A 20,400-nucleotide genomic window follows, 5' to 3' on the forward strand; every position below is an offset into this window, starting at 1 on the left:
GATGACACATAACAACAACAACATAGTGAAATATTGTACAGCCATTAAAGAGTAAGATCAAGCTATGTGTAGTAAAAATACCAGCAAAAAAGGGGAAGACCTTCAATGAGGTGGATTGACACAGTGGTTAAAATGATGGGCTCAAGCATAGCAAGGATTATGAGGATGGCTCAGAACTGGGCAGTGTTTTGTTCTGTTTTGCATAGAGTCACTATGAGTCAGAACCAACTCATTGACACCTAACAACATTGTTGAGTGAAAAGAAAAGCTGAGCAACAACATGGTACCATTTATGCATTAAAATTTTACTGTTCTTTGGTAATATAATTATGGGTGAAAATTAATAGAAAAATGTGAAAGAATGCAAACCACATTGATGACAGTAAGAGGAGTCTAGAAAGAAGACTCACATAAGGGTAATACTCATTAGGGTAATAAGAGATCTACTCTTATGGGGACCTCTGGTGGTGTAGTGCCTAAGGCATTTGACTGCTAACCAGAAGCTTAGTGGAAGGAAGAGTGGGCAATCTGCTTCCATAAAGATACTGCCTTGGAAACCCAAGAAAGGGTCACTATGAGTCAGATTTGACTTCATGGCAGTGAGAGTGAATTTTTACTCTTATTATGTGGCTTTTATTTTTTTGCTTATTTTTTTTTTCCTTGAATAATTAACACAATAAAAGCTTTAATTTTATTTAAGTAAGTTACTTAGATTTTAATAACATTATTAAATATTCACTTCCTGCAATGAATTGAAATGTATTAAGCTATGGTACTTTATTCTCTTAACTCTTGAGAATTTTGTTCAGTGTCATAAAGCAAAATGGGTGGGGGGGGGTGGTGTCTTCTTCTGACCTCCTCCAGCTTCACAAAGGGAAGAGAGAAAGATCAACATCAACAGCCCAAAGCTGATTACTATGGGGCAGAAGTCAGACAAGCTGCCACCGTCAAACCTTTTTAACAATTCTGACACCAACTATCCCCCTATGGCATCTACTTCTCTGCTGGGTTTGATAATTCATTGCAGTGGCCACTCAGAGCTCACAGACAATATTCTTAACTATGGGGTTTGTTAGGGAAGTAACAGGTGAGATTCAGGGTCAGGAATGCGCAGATCAGGAGAGCCTCTCTGCTGCCATGCCCTCAGGCATTCCTGTCATTGGCCCAAGGCCTCTAGGTCTGACCTCCGCCCTGGTCAGGCAAGTGTTACAAAGCTCTTTTAACTCTGGGATAGGTGCACCAAGGTGCACCCCACTCTGCCAGCAAGCCTCCTGCCTAAAGGCACTCAGCTTTCTCGTTCCATGGGCTGACTGGTCCACAGTCTCTTGGTTCTATTGCTGCTGTCTGTCTGTCAGGTCAGGTCAATGACTAGCTCTTCTCCAAACCTTTTCATGGGAGTGAGATTCCTTTTCTGCCTCTGGGGGACTCATTTTCAGCTTAGTAGACTGACAAAACTAACTAAACCCCACATTAGGATTCCATACACCTTATTTCTGTGACCCCACCCCCACAAGGCTGCCATGTACCTTATTTACTTTACTAACAAATTATGCAGTCTCCTTGGTGGGCCACAAGCACCTTACATTTGCATGGTTCCACCCAGTAATCTGGTGGGAGTCAGAAAGACCGTGGCTAGAAGAGTTATACTAAATAATTCACTGCAATGCACATACCAGGAAATAGTAAAGTATACTACCATAGAAAGTTAAATGTGTTTTACATTTAATCGTGTAATCTGACTAGTGGTTTATTAATATAAGAAGCCTTCTAATTTTAATTTATCATGTGGTTAATTCAGTGAAACTTTTTAACAACTGACTACAGGCTTTCAAGGTAACACTCTTAGGATATCACAGAGTTTAATAAACATGATGTTTCAAATATTAAAGTTGCTGCCAATATGAGTGACCATTTTGTAATTGTCAATAACTAATTATAGTAGAAAAAGACTTCCTGACAACTGTATATAACCTACTATACTCTTTACAAGCTCTTTTAATATTTATGATTATAAAAGCATTCATCTATTTAAAAAAAAAGTTTTTATGATCATTGCCTTTAGTAGATAATAATCATTCAGTTGTGAATACTTTTCCAGATATCATAATGATATTAGTTTAAATGTAGCATTTCTTGGTCTGAAATTACTGTAGTGTAATATTAAACTTAGTTTCTCTTTTCTAAATGATGGTATAAATTTTGGCTATGCAAACCAAAAAAAATAAAAAGATGAAGAATAGATGAATGAATGAAGCAAATAATGGCACTTTAAGGTTTTTATTAATATTAATGAACAGTTTTAGATTTTAAATGGAGTAAATTTTCATCCCAAAATGATAATTATCTAACTTCCATTATTAAAAGTGATTGAAGAATTTCATTCTTCTGCGTAGTAGTTACCTATCACATCACTGTATTTTTTAATCAACTTTGATTAATATATTTTACTTCAAATTGCTTATTTTTGTTGTGATTGTTAAGAGAGGAAACATACTAAAATAAAAATAGATCCATGGAATAAAATATTATTTTCTTCAGGCCTTTGTTTTTGGGAGACCCTAATATTGAACTTCTAGACAGAGCACAAGTTTTACGCCTAAAGAATGCACGAAGAAATGACAAGGGGCGCTACCAATGTGCAGTGTCTAATGCAGCTGGCAAACAAGCGAAGGATATAAAACTGACTGTCCATAGTAAGTGGGATTTGTCTTATGCTTTTTTATTTTTATAAACTCTCATTAAAAATTGAAAGTGATCTAGTGTTAAGTGCTTTTTTATTCATTATTGAATATTTAAAATGCAAATTACTTCAGGAGGAGAAAAAACCTTCGTTAGTATGTTTTAGAATAAAATGTTGCATCCAGTTTTAAAGTATTTTATCATTGTTGTTAGTTGTCAGCAAGTTGATTCTGACTCATGGCAACTGACCTAATTGTGCAAAACAGAACTACTCTACAGGGATTTCAAGGCTCTGACCTTTTGGAAGCAGTTTGCTAGACCTGTTTGGCGAGGTGCCCCTGAGTGGGTTTGAACTCCAGCCAGTAGGGGAATGCTTAGAGTTTTCTCCAAGTCATTTTTGTATGGTCTTACTTAAGAGGTCAAGTATTTTCTAATTGGTTACCTTATACATAAAGCAAATATTTGTACACTCCTCATTTCACCACAATTCTCTATGTCTTCTGTGGGAACCAAGGTCATTTTATTTTATGGATAGCACTTTAAGAAAATGCATAAACCTCTTAGCACACAGATTTATACAATAGGAAGGAATAGAATCCAATAGACTATATGTTAAGTGTAGCTCTACTCACTGCCCTACATTCTTTCTCTCCATCGAGGATGACACTCAAGAAAACCTTAGATTTTTCAGAATGTCATCTCTTCACAGAGGCCTTCCTAATCTGAAGTAGTTACCCAATCACACTCTCTTAGATTATCCTGTTTCTTTTTCCTCATAACACAGAACTATTTGCGGGATAATTTCTTATTTTGGGGTTTATTTGTTTATTTGCAGTTTCTCCTCAAAGAAGGTACAGTTTACAGATGCAAGGACCTTGTTTTTCATGTCACTACTATAGTCACTGTCAAGTCAATTCTGACACAGAGTGACCCTGTATGACAGAATAGAACTGCCAAATAGAATTTCCAAGGCTCTAAATCTTTATGAAAGCAAACTGCCACATCTTTCTCCCCAAAGAGCAGCTTTTAGGTTCGAGCCACTGACCTTTTGGTCAGCAGCTGAGCACTTAACCACTGCACTGCTAGGGCTCCAATATTATTGTAGTCTTAGTCCCTAGTTAAGTGTCTGGTACATGGTAGCTATCAAGAAAAATGTGTTAAAAGAATGAACAATATGGTATCCACTAGCCATGTGTGGCTGTTGAGCACTTAAAATGTGGCTAGTCCAAATTGAAATGTGTTGGACTACAACAAGTGTGTTGTTGTTGTTGTTATATGCCATTGAGTCGAACCCAACTCATAGCTACCCCTTCTTGGGTTTCTGAGACAGTATCACTACAGAAGTAGATTGTCCAATCTTCCTTCTGAGGAGTGACTGGTGGGTTTGAACCGCCAGCCTTCTGATTCAAAGTCAAGGGCCTTAGGCATTATGCTACCTAAGCACCATATATTGTTACTGGGTGCTACATCAATTTTTGACTCATAGGAACCCCTGTGACAGAATAAAAGTGCCCCATAATATCTTTGTGGCTGTAATCTTTATAGGAGTAGATCAAGCACTTAGATTCCAGGTAGATACCACACATCCAAAACACACAGATATCAAAGTAAAAATATGTAAAACATCTAATTAATAACTTTTATATATGGAAGGCGCTCTGGTGGCATAGTGTCTAAGGCATTTGACTGCTAACCCGAAGGTTGGCAGTTCAAACCCACCAGCTGCTTCACAGAGGAAGATGGGGCAATCTATATCTATAAAGATTTACTGCCTTGAAAACCCAATTGGGATCACTATGAGTTGGAATTGACTTGATGGCAGTAGGTTTTTTAAAATTGATTCCAGGTTGAAATGATATTTTGGATATCTTAGGTTAAGTTAAATATATCATTAAAATTAATTTTACCTGTTTCTTTCTATGATTTTAATGTGACTATTAGAAAATTTAAAATTATATATATATATATATATATATATATATCTTGCATTATACTTCAATTGGGCAGCACCTGTTGGATGAATAAGACTTTAGGCTTTTGAAATGACACTTTTGGTTTCACACCCAACCTCTACCACTTACCAGCTTTGAGACTTTGGATCAATCACCTAATCCCTTTGAGCTTCAGTTTCCTTATCAATAAAATCAGGATGGCATTAGTACCTAGTTAATAGTGTTATGTGAAGATTAAATGTTAGATATTTTTAAATGGATTACATAGTTTATAGTAAAAGTTCAATAGATTTTAATCATTTGACACTATCTACATCATGATTGTTTTGTATTAAAACTTGAAATGCATATAGGATCAAGCTTAATATGTTTTTCCCTTACCTGCATTCTAGATCTCCCTTTTTATAAAAACGTTAACACATTTATATCAATTTTGAATTGCTTTCTTGAATCAATGAAATTTAATTTAATGCAGGCTTTTAAATCATTTCCATCTATAAATAGAAGCCTGTGGAAGAAATCAGTAATAAAAAGATGTATGCTCCAAAAGAGTGACATTACTGGAAGATTAGCTATACAAGCATTCAGGTTAAACAAAAGTGTTATTGCTACCATCGGCCTACTACCAGAGCCAGCCATTTAAACAACAGGTGCAATATTTTCCCCAAGCTGTTGAGTAGTCTTCTCTGCACTATTGTATTGTTGCCAGGCTCTGTGATGTGTACATTTTGGTGATTCAGTAAGACTCCCATTTGCATGGGACTTGACAGCCAGTCCTCGGAAGGAAGGTTGGGCAATCTACTTCCGTAATGATACTGCCTCGAAAACCCAAGGAGGGGTCGCTATGAGTCGGGGCCGACTCGACGGCACACAACAACAACACAACAACTCATTCTATCTGTAGGATGCCCTGAGGCATCTAGAAGAGAGAGCTCTATAATGATTAAAGCTCTGGGATTGTCTGAGATGAAAGGCATCATAACATGTGAAGTTTGGGTTATAATTCAGGAAATAATACCATTTCCTCTCTAGCAACCTTCAACTTCTGAGTGGGTAAGCTAAAGCTTACATTATTCACATTATATATATATAGAGAGAGAGAGACAGAAGAGAGAGAGAAAAAGAGTGCTCCGGTGGTGTAGTGGGTAAGGCATTTGCCTGCTAGCTAGAAGGTCGGTGGTTTAGAATCACCAGCTGCTCCGCAGGAGGAAGATGAAGCAATCTACTCCTGTATAAATTTACATCCTTGGAAACCCAATGGAAGTTGTTAAATGAGTAATCAACTCAATGGCAATGGATTCTGTGATATATATATGTCAGATACCATGCTTTGGTTGCCTGTCATGGATATTTATGCAGATTTCACATTGAGAGTGGAGTGTCTTGCACACTACAGGTAATTTATTTATTTTCTTTAAACATATACTAACATGTGGATAGAACTGTACATCTGCAAAATAGAAATACACAGTCAGCCTGAATCAGGAAAGAAATGAGAACAAAATAAAAGAGAGAAATAAGAGAGAGGGAGAGAGGAAAGAAGGAAAAAGAAAGAATGTGAAAGAAAGGAAATTATAGAGTTTTTAATAACTTATGGGGAGAATGTACACATTCACAACCAGTAGTTTTGAGCATTGGCTTTTAATGTGAGGTGTATATATGGACTTCTACAATCTGAGACCTTCTCCATGTTGTATAAAAATCTTTGTGCATATACAAATGAGTAAATTTTGTTATGCAGCCTGTCCATATCCTTTATCTATACTCCTCCACACAGAAGTATAGCTCTCAGGCAAGTATCTATGAATTAAAATGAAACACAAAGTGAAATATTTATTTGGTAAATCTAAGCAGTGAAAGATATGTTGTTTTACCATTAATTGAAAATGTTCTTTCGGTAATTTTTCTCAATTTCCTGAATAAAAGCTTTCAAACAGATTCTTTTCAGTGAAAATGTTATTCATTTGTAATATATTCATGAAGGATAAGGATTCTTTTGGACTTATATTCTTTATTCCTGAACCTGCCGATTAATTAAGTTAGCAGCTGATTTAGCAATTTGAGCCAAAAAATTGATTCACATTTACAAATTAACTTAACCATAATATAAAATCAAAATTCAAATTGAAAACCTGAATAAAATACTACTCTTAGCATTTCAGATAGTAGCTTGAATTTATTTCAGTTAATTGCAGAATTCAGTGACTTTTCTTGCAAAGGGCCAGATAAATATTTTAGGCTTTGCAGACCATGAGACAAAAGCAAGGATATTATGTAGTGGATACTTATATAATAAAGAGCCCCTGGTGGCATAGTGACTGCTATCCAGAAGGCTGTGGTGGTTCAAGCCCACCAGCCACTCCTCGGAAGGAAGATTGGGCAATCCACTTCCGTAGAGATACTGCCTTGGAAATCCAAGGAGGGGTCGCTGTGAGTCTAATCGACTTGACAGAAATGAGTTTGTTGAGCAAGAGGGAAAAGACATTTCCACAAATGATTTATTGATGAAATTCAAAATACAAGTCTACTAATAACAATGAAATTATTTTGGAGAGGGACAACATTCCACCCAATTGGAATTCAAAATGAGTATTCCCAGTCATCCAATTCTACCCTTTGTCAGTGTTTGTCATACTATGGTGGCTTGCATGCTGTTGTGAGGCTAGAGGCTATGCCACCAGTATTTCAAATAATAGCAAGGTCACCCATGGTGGGCAGGTTTCAGCAGACCTTCCAGGCTAAGACAGACTGGGAAGAAGGAAGGGGCCATCCACTTCTCAAAATACTGCCCAGTGAAAACCTTGTGAATATCAGTGAAACACTGGCTGATACATTACTGGAAAAATTTATGAATACCCTGAAACATTGTCTGATATAGCTGGAAGATGAGCCCCTCAGGTAGGAAGGCACTCAAGATATGACAGGTGAAGAGTTGCCTCCTCAAAGTAGAGTCACTCTTAATGATGTGGACAGAGTAAAGCCTTAGGGACCTCCAATTGCTGATGTGGCATAACTCAAAATGGGAAGAAACAGCTGCAAACATCCATTAATAATAAGAACATGGAATGAACAAAGTACAAATCTAGGAAAATTGGAAGTTGTCAAACATGAAATAGAATGCACAAAGATTGATATCCTAGGCATTAATGAGCTGAAATGGACAGGTTTTGGCCATTTTGAATCAGACAACCATATGATTTACTATGCTGGGAATGGCAAATTAGAGAGGAATGGCGTATCATTCATAGTCACCAAAAATGTTTCAAGATTTTTCCTGAAGCACAATATGATAAGATAGGATAACATGTCAGTGACAGGATATCCTAACGCCTCCAAGGAAAACCAGTTAATACTACTATTATTCAAATTATGCACAAACCACTAAAGCCAAAGATGAAGAAATTGAAGATTTTTTTCCAACTTCTGCAGTCTGAAGTTTACCAATCATGCAATTAAGATGTGTTGATTATTACTGGGGACTGGAATGCAAAAGTTGGAAACAATGAAGAATCATCAGTAGTTGGAAATATGGCCTTGGTGATACAAATGATACTGGAGATTGCATGATAGAATTTTGCAAGTCCAATGACTTATTCATTGCAAATAACTTTTTTCAGCAAAGTAAATGGCAGCTGTACACATGTACCTCACCAGATGAAATACATATCAACTACATCTGTGGAAATAGAGAAATGGAGAAGCTTAGTATCTTCAGCCAAAACAAGGCCAGAAGCTGACTGTGGAGCAGACCATAAACTACTCACATGCAAGTTCAATTTGAAGCTGAAGAAAATTAAATAAGTCCATGAAAGCCAAAATATGACCTTGATTATATCCCACCTGAATTTAGAGACCATCTAACAAATATATTTTATGCATTGAACACCAATGACCAAAAACCAGAGGAATTGTTGGATGATATCAGGAACATTTAATGACATCAAAAAGTCATTAAAAAGACAGGAAAGGAAGAAAAGACCAAAGTGCATTTCAGACGAGACTCTGAAACTTGCTTTTGAAAGGAGAGTAGCTAAAGTAAATGGAAGAAATGACAAGTTAAAAAAAAGCTGAGCAGAAGATTTCAAAGAGCAGCTCAAGGAGACAAAGTCATTTATAATAAATTATGAAAATACCTGGAGTTAGAAAACTGAGAGGGAAGAACACGCTCAGCATTTCTCAAGCTGAAAGAACTGAAACCCTTGAGTTGCAATATTGAAAGAGTCTATGGGCAACATATTGAATGATGCAGTAAACATCAAAAGAAGATGGAAGGAATACACAGTCATTGTATCAGAAAGAATTGGTTAATGTTCATCTATTTCAGGAGTTGGCATGATCAAGAACCAATGGTACTGAAGGAAGAAGTTGAAGCTGCACTGAAAAAATTGGTGAAAAACAAGACTCAAGGAATTGGCAGAATACCTGTTGAGATATTTCAGCTAATGGATGCTGTGCTGGAGGCACTTACTGGTCTGTCCAAGAAATTTGGAAGACAGCTACCTGGCTACCTGACTGAAAGAGATCAGTATTTGTACCCATTCCAAAGAAAGGTGACCCAATAGAATGTGGAAATCATTTAACAGTATCATTAATATCACATGCCAGTAAAATCTTGCTGAAGATAATGCAAAAATGGCTGCAGCGGTATATTGCCAGAGAACTTCCAGAAATGCAAGCTGGATTAATAGGAGGATGTGGAAAAAGGAATATCATTGCTCATGTTGGATGGATCTTGGCTGAAAGCCAAGAATACCAGAAAGATGTTTACTTGTGCTTTATTGACTATGCAAAAGCATTTGACTGTGTGGATCATAAAAAATTATGGACAACATTGAGAAGAATAGGAATTTTAAAACACTTAATTATGCTCATGAGGACCTGTGCATAGACCAGGAACAAGGGAATACTGCATGGTTTAAAATCAAGAAGGGAGTGTGTCAGTGTTTTTCCTTCACCATACTTATTCACTCTGCATGCTGAGCAAATAATCCAAGAAGCTGGACTATATGAAGAAGAATGTGACATTATGATTGGAGGAAGACTCATTAACAACTTATGATATGTGGAAAACACATCCTTGTTTGTTGGAGGTGAAGGTGACTTGAAGTACTTACTGATGAAGATTAAAGACTACAGTCTGCCATCTTTTCCCAACATAAAGAAAACAAAAATCCTCACAACTGGACCAATAAGTAGCATCACAATAAATGGAGAAAAGATTGAAGTTGTCAAAGATTTCACATTAGTTTGTTCCACAATCAACAACCACGGAAGCAGCAGTCAAGAAACCAGACAACGTATTGCACTGGGCAAATCTGCTGCAAAAGACCTCTTTAAAGTGTTGAAGAGAAAAGATGTCTCTTTGAAGACTAAAGTATGCCTGACCTAAGCCATGGTATATGCATGTGAAAGCTGGACAATGAATAAGGAAGACCAAAGAAGAGTTGATGCTTTTGAGTTGTGGCTTTGGCAAACAATACTGGAAGTACCATGGATCCAGAAGAACTAACAAATCTATCCTGGAAGAAGTCCAACCAGATGGCTCCTTGGAAGTGAGAGTGGCTGTCTTGGATTTGAGACTCCACCTCACCTACTTTGGTCATGTTGTCAGAAGAGACTGTTCCCTGGAGAAGGATATCCTGCTTGGTAAAGTGGAGGGTCAGTGAGAAGGGGGAAGGCCCTCAATGAAATGGATTGACATAGTGGCTACAATGATAGGCTCAGATATAGTAAGGATTGTGAAGCTGGCAAAGGACCGGGAAATGTTTCATTCTGCTGTACATAGGGTCGCTACGTACTGACTTGACAGCACCTAATGACAACATCCAAATCAATTGCAAATATGCAAAAACACTGATCTATTATGAGATTGTATTTTATCTTTGAAAATGCCTTTTTACACAGGTGTTGTTGTTGTTATTTGCTATGGAGTCAATTCTGACTCATGGCAACCCATGTGTTTCAGAGTAGAACTTCTCCATAAAGTTTTCAAGGCAGTGCTCTTTCAGAAGCAGATCTCCAGATCTGTCTTCTGAGGCATCTCTGGATGGGTTTGAACTGCCAACCTTTCAGCTAGTAATCGAGTGTTTAACCATTTGTGCCACCAGTTTCCTCCTAAAAAATATCACCCCAAAATTTGCTCAATAAAAGGTGTGTGTGCTTGTGTGGGGGAGATAGAGTAACTCTACAGTGGAGAAACCTGACAAACCTCACTTCAGCCAGGTGGTCAGAGTCACCAGCAGCAGTGATAAGTCATGTTGATTGCATGTACACTTGATAAATTATGTAACTGGAACTTTACCTCTGTGATCTTCCTCCCCAAAACCCATAATCCCATTATAACCATGAGAAAAACATTGGACAAATACAAGTTGTGGGCCACTGTACGAAAATACTTGGCCAGTGCTTTTCATGACTGTTAAGGTCATCCAAAGCAAGGGAAGTCTGAGAAACTGTTAGTGTAGAGAAGCCTGAGGAGACATGACAGCCACATGTAATGTGGTATCCTGTGTGGCGTTCTGGGATACAAAAAGGGCATTAGGTAAAAAACTGAGGAAATGTAAATAAAGCTTCTTTCTCTCTCTCTCTCTCTCTCTCTCTCTCTCACTGTCATCAAGTTGGATCCGAGGTGGTATCACTACAGAAGTAGATTGCCCAACCTTCCTTCCGAGGAGTGGCTGGTGGCTTTGAACTGTCAGCCTTCTGGTTAGCAGTCAAATGTCTTAGGCACTATGCTACCAGAGCTCCCAAATAAACCTTGGTTTTTAGTATATAATGATGTATCAATTTTTGTCTTCAATTCAATTAAAACTCAGGGTGACCTTGAAAGACACTGTAGAACTTCCCCATAGGGTTTTCAAGGCTGTAATCTTTGCAAAAGCTGTGTTGGAGTGGATGGTGGGTTCAGTCAGCTGACCTTTAGGTTAGTAGCTGAGTGCTTTAATCACTGCACACCAGGACTCCATTGGTCCATTAGGTGTACCAAACGTATCATAGTAGTGTAAGATATGGGAAACTGGAGGTGAAGTATATGAGAACTCTAAATGTAAAACCATTCTAAAATAAAAATTTAATAAAATAATATTAAAACACTCAATTTGAGCATATGCCATTTTATTTCTTTTAAATTGTTGCAATTATAGTTATCTGTCACTTAAGGTCCACAATACATTCTACGAAATAGGATGTTATGTAATTTGGACATTGTGCAAACACCATATTATTTATTGTGTATATGTTTGTATATATTCAATGTACATATATCAAAGTAACGCCTGTGCAAGCTGCTCTGGCTCTGCTTTAGTGCCCAGAGCCTTGAGGTTTGCAAATTTACACAGCAATTGGCTGCCTCTGGGTGAGTGGCACTCTGAGGAATCCTGGCAGCCTGGTTGGAATCAGAAGCCCAAGGGATAGAGTAGAGCAGTCACAGTCCAGCACCTACTCACAGGCACGGACCTGTGGGTAACAGGACACACACCACACACAGTCCCACAATGACAGCTTGACACTGCAAATTTGATACCAGCCCTGCTTCCTGGCAGCCTTCCAAGCAAGCCTGTCCTCCCCATTTAATGGACTTTTATGCAATCTGTCATTTCTGGAACAGATGTTATGCCACTCTTACCTGTATGGCATAAATATAACCATGGTAAGAATATTTTGCAGGAACTGAGCCACTTGAGTTGTTTTTCCAACAGTACAATCCTCATGTGATGTGGGAGGCCAGACATGTGGATGATGAATTGTGGTCAATACACATGTAGCCAATTAGATGAGTAAAGATGAGTGAATGAGGTCTTGGCAATACCCCCCCTTCCCCCAAGAAAATAGCAAGAAGTGAAGATGAAAAATTCCACAACTATTACCAGTGGCTGGTTCTGAAAGCACTTAGACCTCTGTATTCTTTGGGAACAGGGCAGGCAGTGTACCACATTGACATTTTGCATCCTTGCCCTTGTTTCTAACTTATTGTATCTACTTTAGGTCAAGTTTCATTTTGCTTTGGTTCGTTTGTTAAATATAATTTTCATAGTTATTCTAGTATGATCTATTGGACTTAACTGAACCCCTTAATCCAAAGCTGTGACTTTCTTCTTTAACTGAAATCTGAAACTCAAAGAAGAGGATGATAAAGGTTGTTTTGACAAGACAAGCAACTAATTATGAATAGATAAACCACAAAGTAATGGCTTTTAATTCATATTCACTTTAAATGCATTATTTAGAATATAACATTTAAGATTTTGATGCAGATGGTGAAGCTTAGAAGACTTGTTTTTGTTCTGACATCCTTTGTAGTTCCACCCAGTATTAAAGGAGGAAATGTCACAACAGAAATATCAGCGTTGATAAACAGTGTAATTAAACTGGAATGTGAAACACGGGGACTTCCAGTGCCTGCTATTACTTGGTATAAGGATGGCCAGCCAGTCATATCCAGCTCACAAGCACTTTATATTGATAAAGGGCAATTTCTTCAGATCCCTCGAGCCCAGGTCTCTGATTCGGCAACATACACATGTCATGTAACCAATGTTGCTGGAACTGCAGAAAAATCCTTCCACGTGGATATCTATGGTAAAGAAAAATAAATGTTTGAATAACATTCTTTCTTCCTGTGCTTTCTAAAGTGCTAACTTCCAGTTAGGCCACTAATAAACTGCTATGGGTAATGATCACTTTCAATAAGCATGGATAACAAAAGACAGAATTTGTCCAATGATTTGGGAAAATACATTTATAAAGGCTAAGGTGAGCAAGAAGTGAGTCACTCATTCATTGGCACTTGGCGCATCCAGACCATTTGGTTCTTCTGGAGAAGTAACTTGGTTGATAAGACTGAGTTTCCCTTATTTGTCCTTTATTAGCCAGTACAGTATATCTTAGAATAATTAGAATAGTTGCAGTTCAGCTGAACCAAGAAATCATTTCTTCAACAGCTTAGAGGGGGATAGAAATGTAAGTAGCTCCTATAGTCAATCTGTATGAGAAATAATATCCCCTTTATTTTAGTAAGATGCATTTTGTAACTGCACAAAGAAGGCCTGACATAATACTTTTGTCTACTCAGTTCCTCCAATGATTGAAGGTGACTTGACTACCCCTTTGAGTAAGCAAGTGATTGTTGCTCATTCCTTGACACTGGAGTGTAAAGCTGTTGGCAATCCTCCTCCTGTTCTCACCTGGTTAAAAGATGGTGTACCTGTGAAAGCCAGTGACAACATCCGCATAGAAGCTGGTGGGAAGAAACTTGAAATCGTGAATGCCCTAGAAGTTGACCAGGGACAGTACATATGTGTGGCTACCAGTGTGGCAGGAGAAAAGGAAATCAAATATGAAGTTGATGTATTAGGTAAATAAAGATGCCATTGCCTGGTTCTCAGATTCATAGCAAACCTAACTAGTTTATTAAACACTTTTTGTTCATGGAATAATAAAACAATATCAAAGGCTTAGTTTATCTCTTTAATTCTAGACTATATACATTACCAAGAGGTGTATTTGTCATAGGAATTACCAAGATCTGCAAAGCTACCTAAATGTACTAATTTTGAAAGATAGATATAGTTTGTGTTTGTAAGTGCATAGATACATTTTTGCATCTCTGACAATCTAATTGGCTTCTGGCATAAACATTGATTTAGACAAAAGAAAACTTAGACTCTGGACTTTGGGAGTCATTTTGCAAACTTAAGTCTCTGTTTTTTTCTCTATAAACTGAAGGTTCTGAATAGATGACACAATTATAGGGGCTCCATTCTCTTGTTATTATGAAAATAGGTAATATAAAACCTGAATAAACTTTATATTCATAGTGCATCAGCAGCACCATGCTGTCAGATAAATGGAAAAAAAAAAAAAATCCATAGTATATCAAAAGGACACCGATTATTCCTGGCAAGTGTTTATTATAAAAAAGTATTTAACCAATCAGCTGCAATTGAGTCACAAAACCCCATTTTCTACAAATTACAATGATATTTGTCACCCTTCTAAAGTAGTATTTAGTATTGCTTGATGAAATCATGTATTTTTTTTTGTATGCGTTTCATTGTATGTTACAATCTTTTTGTTTTCTAGTGCCACCAGCAATAGAAGGAGGAGATGAAACATCTTACTTCATTGTGATGATTAATAACTTACTGGAACTAGATTGTCATGTGACAGGCTCACCCCCACCAACTATCATGTAAGGGTTTTGGTATGTCTTCTAAATACCTCACATTTTTTATTTGAATGTTTTAGAGCTATCTTGTAAAAGGTCCTGTGTCATTAAAAAGTGGTTACATGGAATTATTTTGTTTGTATTTCTCTTTTAAAAGACATACACTATGTACAGGGAAACTTCTACTTGACACTTACATGGCACCCATGTTTACTTAATTAGAGGAATTCCTTTGTATGTTCTTAAAAATTACATTTTCAGTTTGTTGTTGTTGTTATGTACCGTTGAGTTGGCCCCGACTCATAGCGACCCCTCCTTGGGTTTCTGAGGCAGTATCACTACAGAAGTAGGATTGCTCAACCTTCTTTCTGAGGAGTGGCTGGTAGTTTTGAACCACCAGCCTTCTGGTTAGCAGTCAAGTGCCTTAGGCATTATGCTATTTATAGAGACAGAATATTAAGCCATACTAATATCAAACTGAAATGTTTAATAAACTACTAAATAAAAAAAATATGCGAAACATATTAGGGAAATAGTATAAGTTTACATACACTTATATTCATTGATTCTTTTCCTTTATTCACAATATATTTGTGAAATATTATCTTTCATTTTCAAAACATGAGGGAAAGGAATATACTACTAGGGAAATAAGATGTTCACACATGATCGTAAAACTAAACTGAAAGTGATGGCTCTTGCAAGAAATGTAAAAGATATACTATACTATTTGATATCAGAGTTTTATTTTACAGATGTTTGAGGATTGTGTGGGTTTTGCTGGTTAATGTTATTTAAAAGTTTGAAGTAAGTAATATTTTAGGAAACTTGCTCCTTTCTGCAGCCTAAAATTGGTAAAAGAAGAATGGAAAACTTAAACATTTCTTTTACTCAGAGTTATTGGGTTCCAACAATATGCTAATTTCTTTGTTACACCTGTTTTCTTTTTTCCTTGAATTTTTTAAAAATTGATTTTACAGAATGAGCAACTGGGAAATTAGATACACAACTGAGAATTTTTTTCAGTGTATACTTATCTTCTAGAACTTAGTAATTTAAAATATGTTTCAACACTTCTTTTTGTTTTTTTCTATAGGTGGCTGAAGGATGGTCAGCCAGTTGATGAAAGGACTGGATTCAAGATCTTACTAAATGGACACAAATTGGTTATTTCCCAGGCTCAAGTGTCTGACACAGGTCTTTATCGGTGTGTGGCAACAAACACTGCTGGAGTTCACAAGAAGGAATTTGAAGTGACTGTTCATGGTACGCTGAAGAAAGGACAGGAGCATCATATGTAAAAATTAATTGATGTATTGTTTCATTATTTAACTCAGATTATAGCTGACTAATTTAGATAAATCTTGAGTTGTGGAATGTAGTAATGGAGGATGGGAATTAGAATTAAATAATGGCAGATCTTAAGGCACTTTACTGACACAAAGACTCAACCAAGTGGTACCATATGAATGAATTTATTCAGAATTTTAATGCTGGGAAGTGTGAGGGTCTGAGGAATGAGAAAAAAGAAGATAGAATAAGCAGATAGAAATTCGAAATAAAAGGGCTTATGTCAGCATCCAATAGGTTAGCCAAAACGGGGGAGTGTGAATAAAGTAGTTTCCAGAAATGGAGGCTGAAGATGTTATTAAAGGATCCAGGGCAAATAAATGGATTCACAGAACTGGCACAACTGAGTTATAACTATTAATCCTTTGATAGAAGCAACCCTTTGCCAGAGTATTATGTGTCTTACTTGCCTGCAGACCTTGGGAAGGAGGAACTGGAACCAGAAACTGGAGAACCATTTGGAAGCCACAAACAGAGGTTTCTGTGAATGTTGACTTCATCCTTTACCCTGTCTCAGCAGACTTTTTTGTTTCCTCCTTATTCAGTCTCATGATGGGCTAACTAATCCTGTTTCTTGGTATCAATTCTAGCCTCTGAGAGAGGGAATCTGGCAGTCTCATCTTACATCGAATTACCATCCTGGGTACAGTCAGCCTTGCTGGGGGCAGAGTCACACAATATAAATATGGGTACTGGAAGCTAACACTAATTTAAGGAGGTAGCTCTAGAGAAAGGGAAGTATTATATGTTGGGAAAACACACCAAAAGTGTAAAACAAATATACGTGATTGCAGTAGCTATAAATATGTTGTACCTATTCTTTGGAGCATTAGAGATCCATAATTAAATAATCAGTAATTCTAATGTGGCTAAAAAGTATAACTAAATGTATGGGATGAAATTATCTTACTGTTTGTTAAATTATAAAGTTTCAAGTTCTTGCATACATACTTTTAAGCATTTGATCCCATTGATTATGTTTTTCCCTCTTTATTTCCTTCCCTTCCCCACCTCCCTTGTGCCCTCCCTCCCTTCCTCCTTCCCTCCCTTCCTTTCCTTGTCTCTTTCTTTCCTTTTATTTTCTTTCTTAAATCAAGTTCCTCCAACAATCAAGTCCTCAGGTCTTCCTGAGAGGGCTGTGGTAAAATACAAGCCTATCACCCTGCAGTGCATAGCCAATGGCATTCCAAATCCATCCATTACATGGCTAAAAGATGGCCAACCTGTGAACACTGTTCAAGGAGACCTCAAAGTAAGCATGAATACACTCAGCCCAAATTGATAAAGTTGCACTGCATTCTTCTTTCTTAACTATAGATTTTCCTGTTGGATGGATTTTGTGGAAAATTTATAAAACAATATGTGTTTTTCTTAGAGTTTTTTTAGAATAACTGATATTTTGACTTGAAGAATGAAAGCAATTAAAGCCTTTAATAGCCTTAACAATGATATTGATTTTAACAAAATGCTTGATGTTTTTATTATTTTTGTTTATACTTGTTTTAACTATTGGAAAAGTACTATCTCATGGATGAACTTTGGCCATCAATAATAATCAGTAAGAAGCCCCCAATGTGTTCACCATAGAATAAGATTGAGGTAAAATCATACCTATGTAAACCCAAGTGAAGTAAGTCCTGAAAAACATTTTTGAGCTAGTGTGTAAGCTTCAGGAGGGAGAGGCTTAGTTAGCCTTATTCACTTGTGTGTTCTTCATACCAAATACTGAATAGTTCTGACACACTAACTCAGTATGTAGTTGTGCAGTTAATAGATGAATAGATAGATAGATAGATAGATAAAGATAGATTCCAATCCTATATACTAAATTATAGATTTAAAAATTGGAATTATGAGATGCTGCTCTAGGATCAAGTTAATTAACTAATGTGCCCTTGATCTTTGCTTTTAGTAAGTTCTTAATAATGAAGGATGTGATGAGTTGTGTTCCCAGTAAAAGTGATGGGGATCTGCTCATTAATTATTCTTTTTCCAAATCCAACGAAACTAACACATTTGTGCTAGTGAAAGATTCACCATGTAGCCTTCAAACACATAGTGCAAGTAAACAATTATTGACCCAAGCAGCAGACATTTATCATATAATCATACAAAAGTATAATTGCAAACTGTGATCAGCAATTTTAAAGGAAAATGTAAAGAGCTATAATAAAATATAATGAGGAAAACCTTTGAGCATTAGGAGAACTCATAGGAAAAGCTTTTGAGCAGAGATCTGAAGAGTGCTTAGGAGTTAAATGTGAAGTAATGGGAAACTGAGTATTTCAGAGAGGAATTATATAGGCAAACAAATTAGAGTGATGGAGAACACGATACATCCTGAGGACATGAAAGCAAGCAAGTTCAGTTCCTCTGAACTGAGGAAGAGACAGCAAGAGAAATATAGTATTAGTGGAGACTAGAAAGCAGGTAGGTTACGAGGCACTTAAGTAATGTTGTTAATAACTTCATTTTTATCTGAAAGCAATAGGAAGTTTTGGAGGATTTTAAGAGAGGAATAATCTGATAAATTTGCATTTTAAGAATGAATTGGAGGAAGAACAACTATATGGAAACCAATTAGGGCATATTGGCAGTTATCTAGAAAAAAAAGAAGATAGAAATGTGGACTCCCATGCTGTCATAGACATGAGGATGTATGGATAGATTTGAGAGCTCGGTAGTACTTAAATTATTAGTGCTCAGTCATAGATTGTTTATGAGGGATGAAGGGGTGGGAGATGTCAAGGAAGACTTCTAAGTATTTAAGCTACACAATTGCATGGATAGTAATGCTATTCCATGATACAGAATACACCAGAGGAGGGCAGGATTGAGAAGATAAAATCGTGATTTGAGCTTTAGACTTTTGGGGTTTGAGGGGAGTTTGAGATAAAGTAGTAGAGATGTCAGGTAAATAGTGGAGTATATGGTCCTGGAACACAAAATGGAGCTCTGGCTGGATATTGTCCATATCAGAAACCATGAGTTAATCCAAAGTAAGGATAAAGAGTAAATGAAAAAGGAGAGAGAACCAACTTAGAGCAGTATCTTAAGAAATTATGGCATTAAAAGGCCAGAGCAATGATCCTGAGGTTAATATAAATGTATAAATATGTTGCTTAAAGTATAGGATACTTAAATTAGTGCAGTATGGCAGGAGAATAGGTTATGTGTGTGTTTACATGGGAGAGGATCATTTGGAGTGAGCCTGGAGGGGAAAGCTGAGTTCAGATTTCATTCTTGGCAAAGTGTGGAGCCATGAATGAGATTTGAGCAGAGACTGGTAAAATAATCAAATTTGCATTTTAGACAAATTATTCTGGCAGCAGTATGCAGGATAGATTAACAGTTGAGATGATTGGAGACAGTGGAATATTAGTTATGACGCTGTTATAATCCCACAGTGTGTGGGAATGGAAACGGGATCTGAGAAACATACTATGATATAATTAATAGGAGAGACAAAGTGAGCTCTGAAACCCAAAGACTAGAAGGAAAGTGGGTGCCATTACATAAGAATGGGAACATGTGATGAGAACTTGATTTTAAGGGAAAAAAAGAAACATTCATGATCTCAGTTTTGGATGTGTTAAATTTCATGTGCTATATATCCAACAAATAGTTGGAAACAAAAATTTAGAGCTCAGAAGAGATATGGAGGTTGTACATTTAGGAGTCTACATAGGGATTTACCCTGAATCCATGGGTTCAGATAAAATCTATGAGGAAAATAGGCTTCCTGCTCATATAACAGGAAAAGGAAGCAGGTTCTATAAAGGAAGTTTCAAAGAAAGTCTGAGAATGAGAACTGAGGGAATTCTCTATCCTTGACACTCTGAGAGTAGAGTTTCAAGGAATAGATCCAAATGCTGTAGATGATGGAAGACAGTATGAACTTAAGTAGCCCTCTGGATATTGTGTTTGGAAGTTACTAGTAACCTCTGAATAATCAAACAATAACTTCTGAATAACCAGTTTCAAAATGGTGGAAGCCAGTTACAATAGGCTTAAGAGGGAAATAAGGAAAATCAGTGAGGGAGAAATGAATCTTTGTTCCCATTAGTCATATTTTATAATTTTTGTTGTTTTTCTGGCCCTCATGAACATTTAATCAAAAAAGATTGTTGTTTTAAAACTATTTATGAAGTGTTATATAAATGTGGCCGTGCTTTTTTTTCAAATAGCTTAAGTTTTCATCACATACCTCATAGTTCAGTGCTAAAGTCTTTTACTCAGTGGAGTTTTATGACT

The 20,400-nt window shown here is 36.7% G+C and overlaps 1 protein-coding gene across 1 annotated transcript in view; it reads left to right on the plus strand.

The window, feature by feature from the left end:
- Positions 1 to 20,400, plus strand: part of HMCN1 (hemicentin 1) — a 691,072-nt gene that overhangs the window by 391,608 nt on the left and 279,064 nt on the right. Inside the window, exons 30-35 of the mRNA XM_007937695.2 lie at positions 2,539 to 2,693; positions 12,930 to 13,208; positions 13,702 to 13,983; positions 14,712 to 14,820; positions 15,893 to 16,062; positions 17,244 to 17,398. Coding sequence (XP_007935886.1) covers positions 2,539 to 2,693; positions 12,930 to 13,208; positions 13,702 to 13,983; positions 14,712 to 14,820; positions 15,893 to 16,062; positions 17,244 to 17,398 — 1,150 coding nt within the window. The remainder of the gene's footprint in view (positions 1 to 2,538; positions 2,694 to 12,929; positions 13,209 to 13,701; positions 13,984 to 14,711; positions 14,821 to 15,892; positions 16,063 to 17,243; positions 17,399 to 20,400) is intronic.

Source organism: Orycteropus afer, unplaced genomic scaffold (assembly GCF_000298275.1).
Source record: "Orycteropus afer afer isolate SDZICR_OR568_19922 unplaced genomic scaffold, OryAfe1.0 scaffold00043, whole genome shotgun sequence".
Classification (NCBI taxonomy): Eukaryota; Metazoa; Chordata; class Mammalia; order Tubulidentata; family Orycteropodidae; genus Orycteropus; species Orycteropus afer.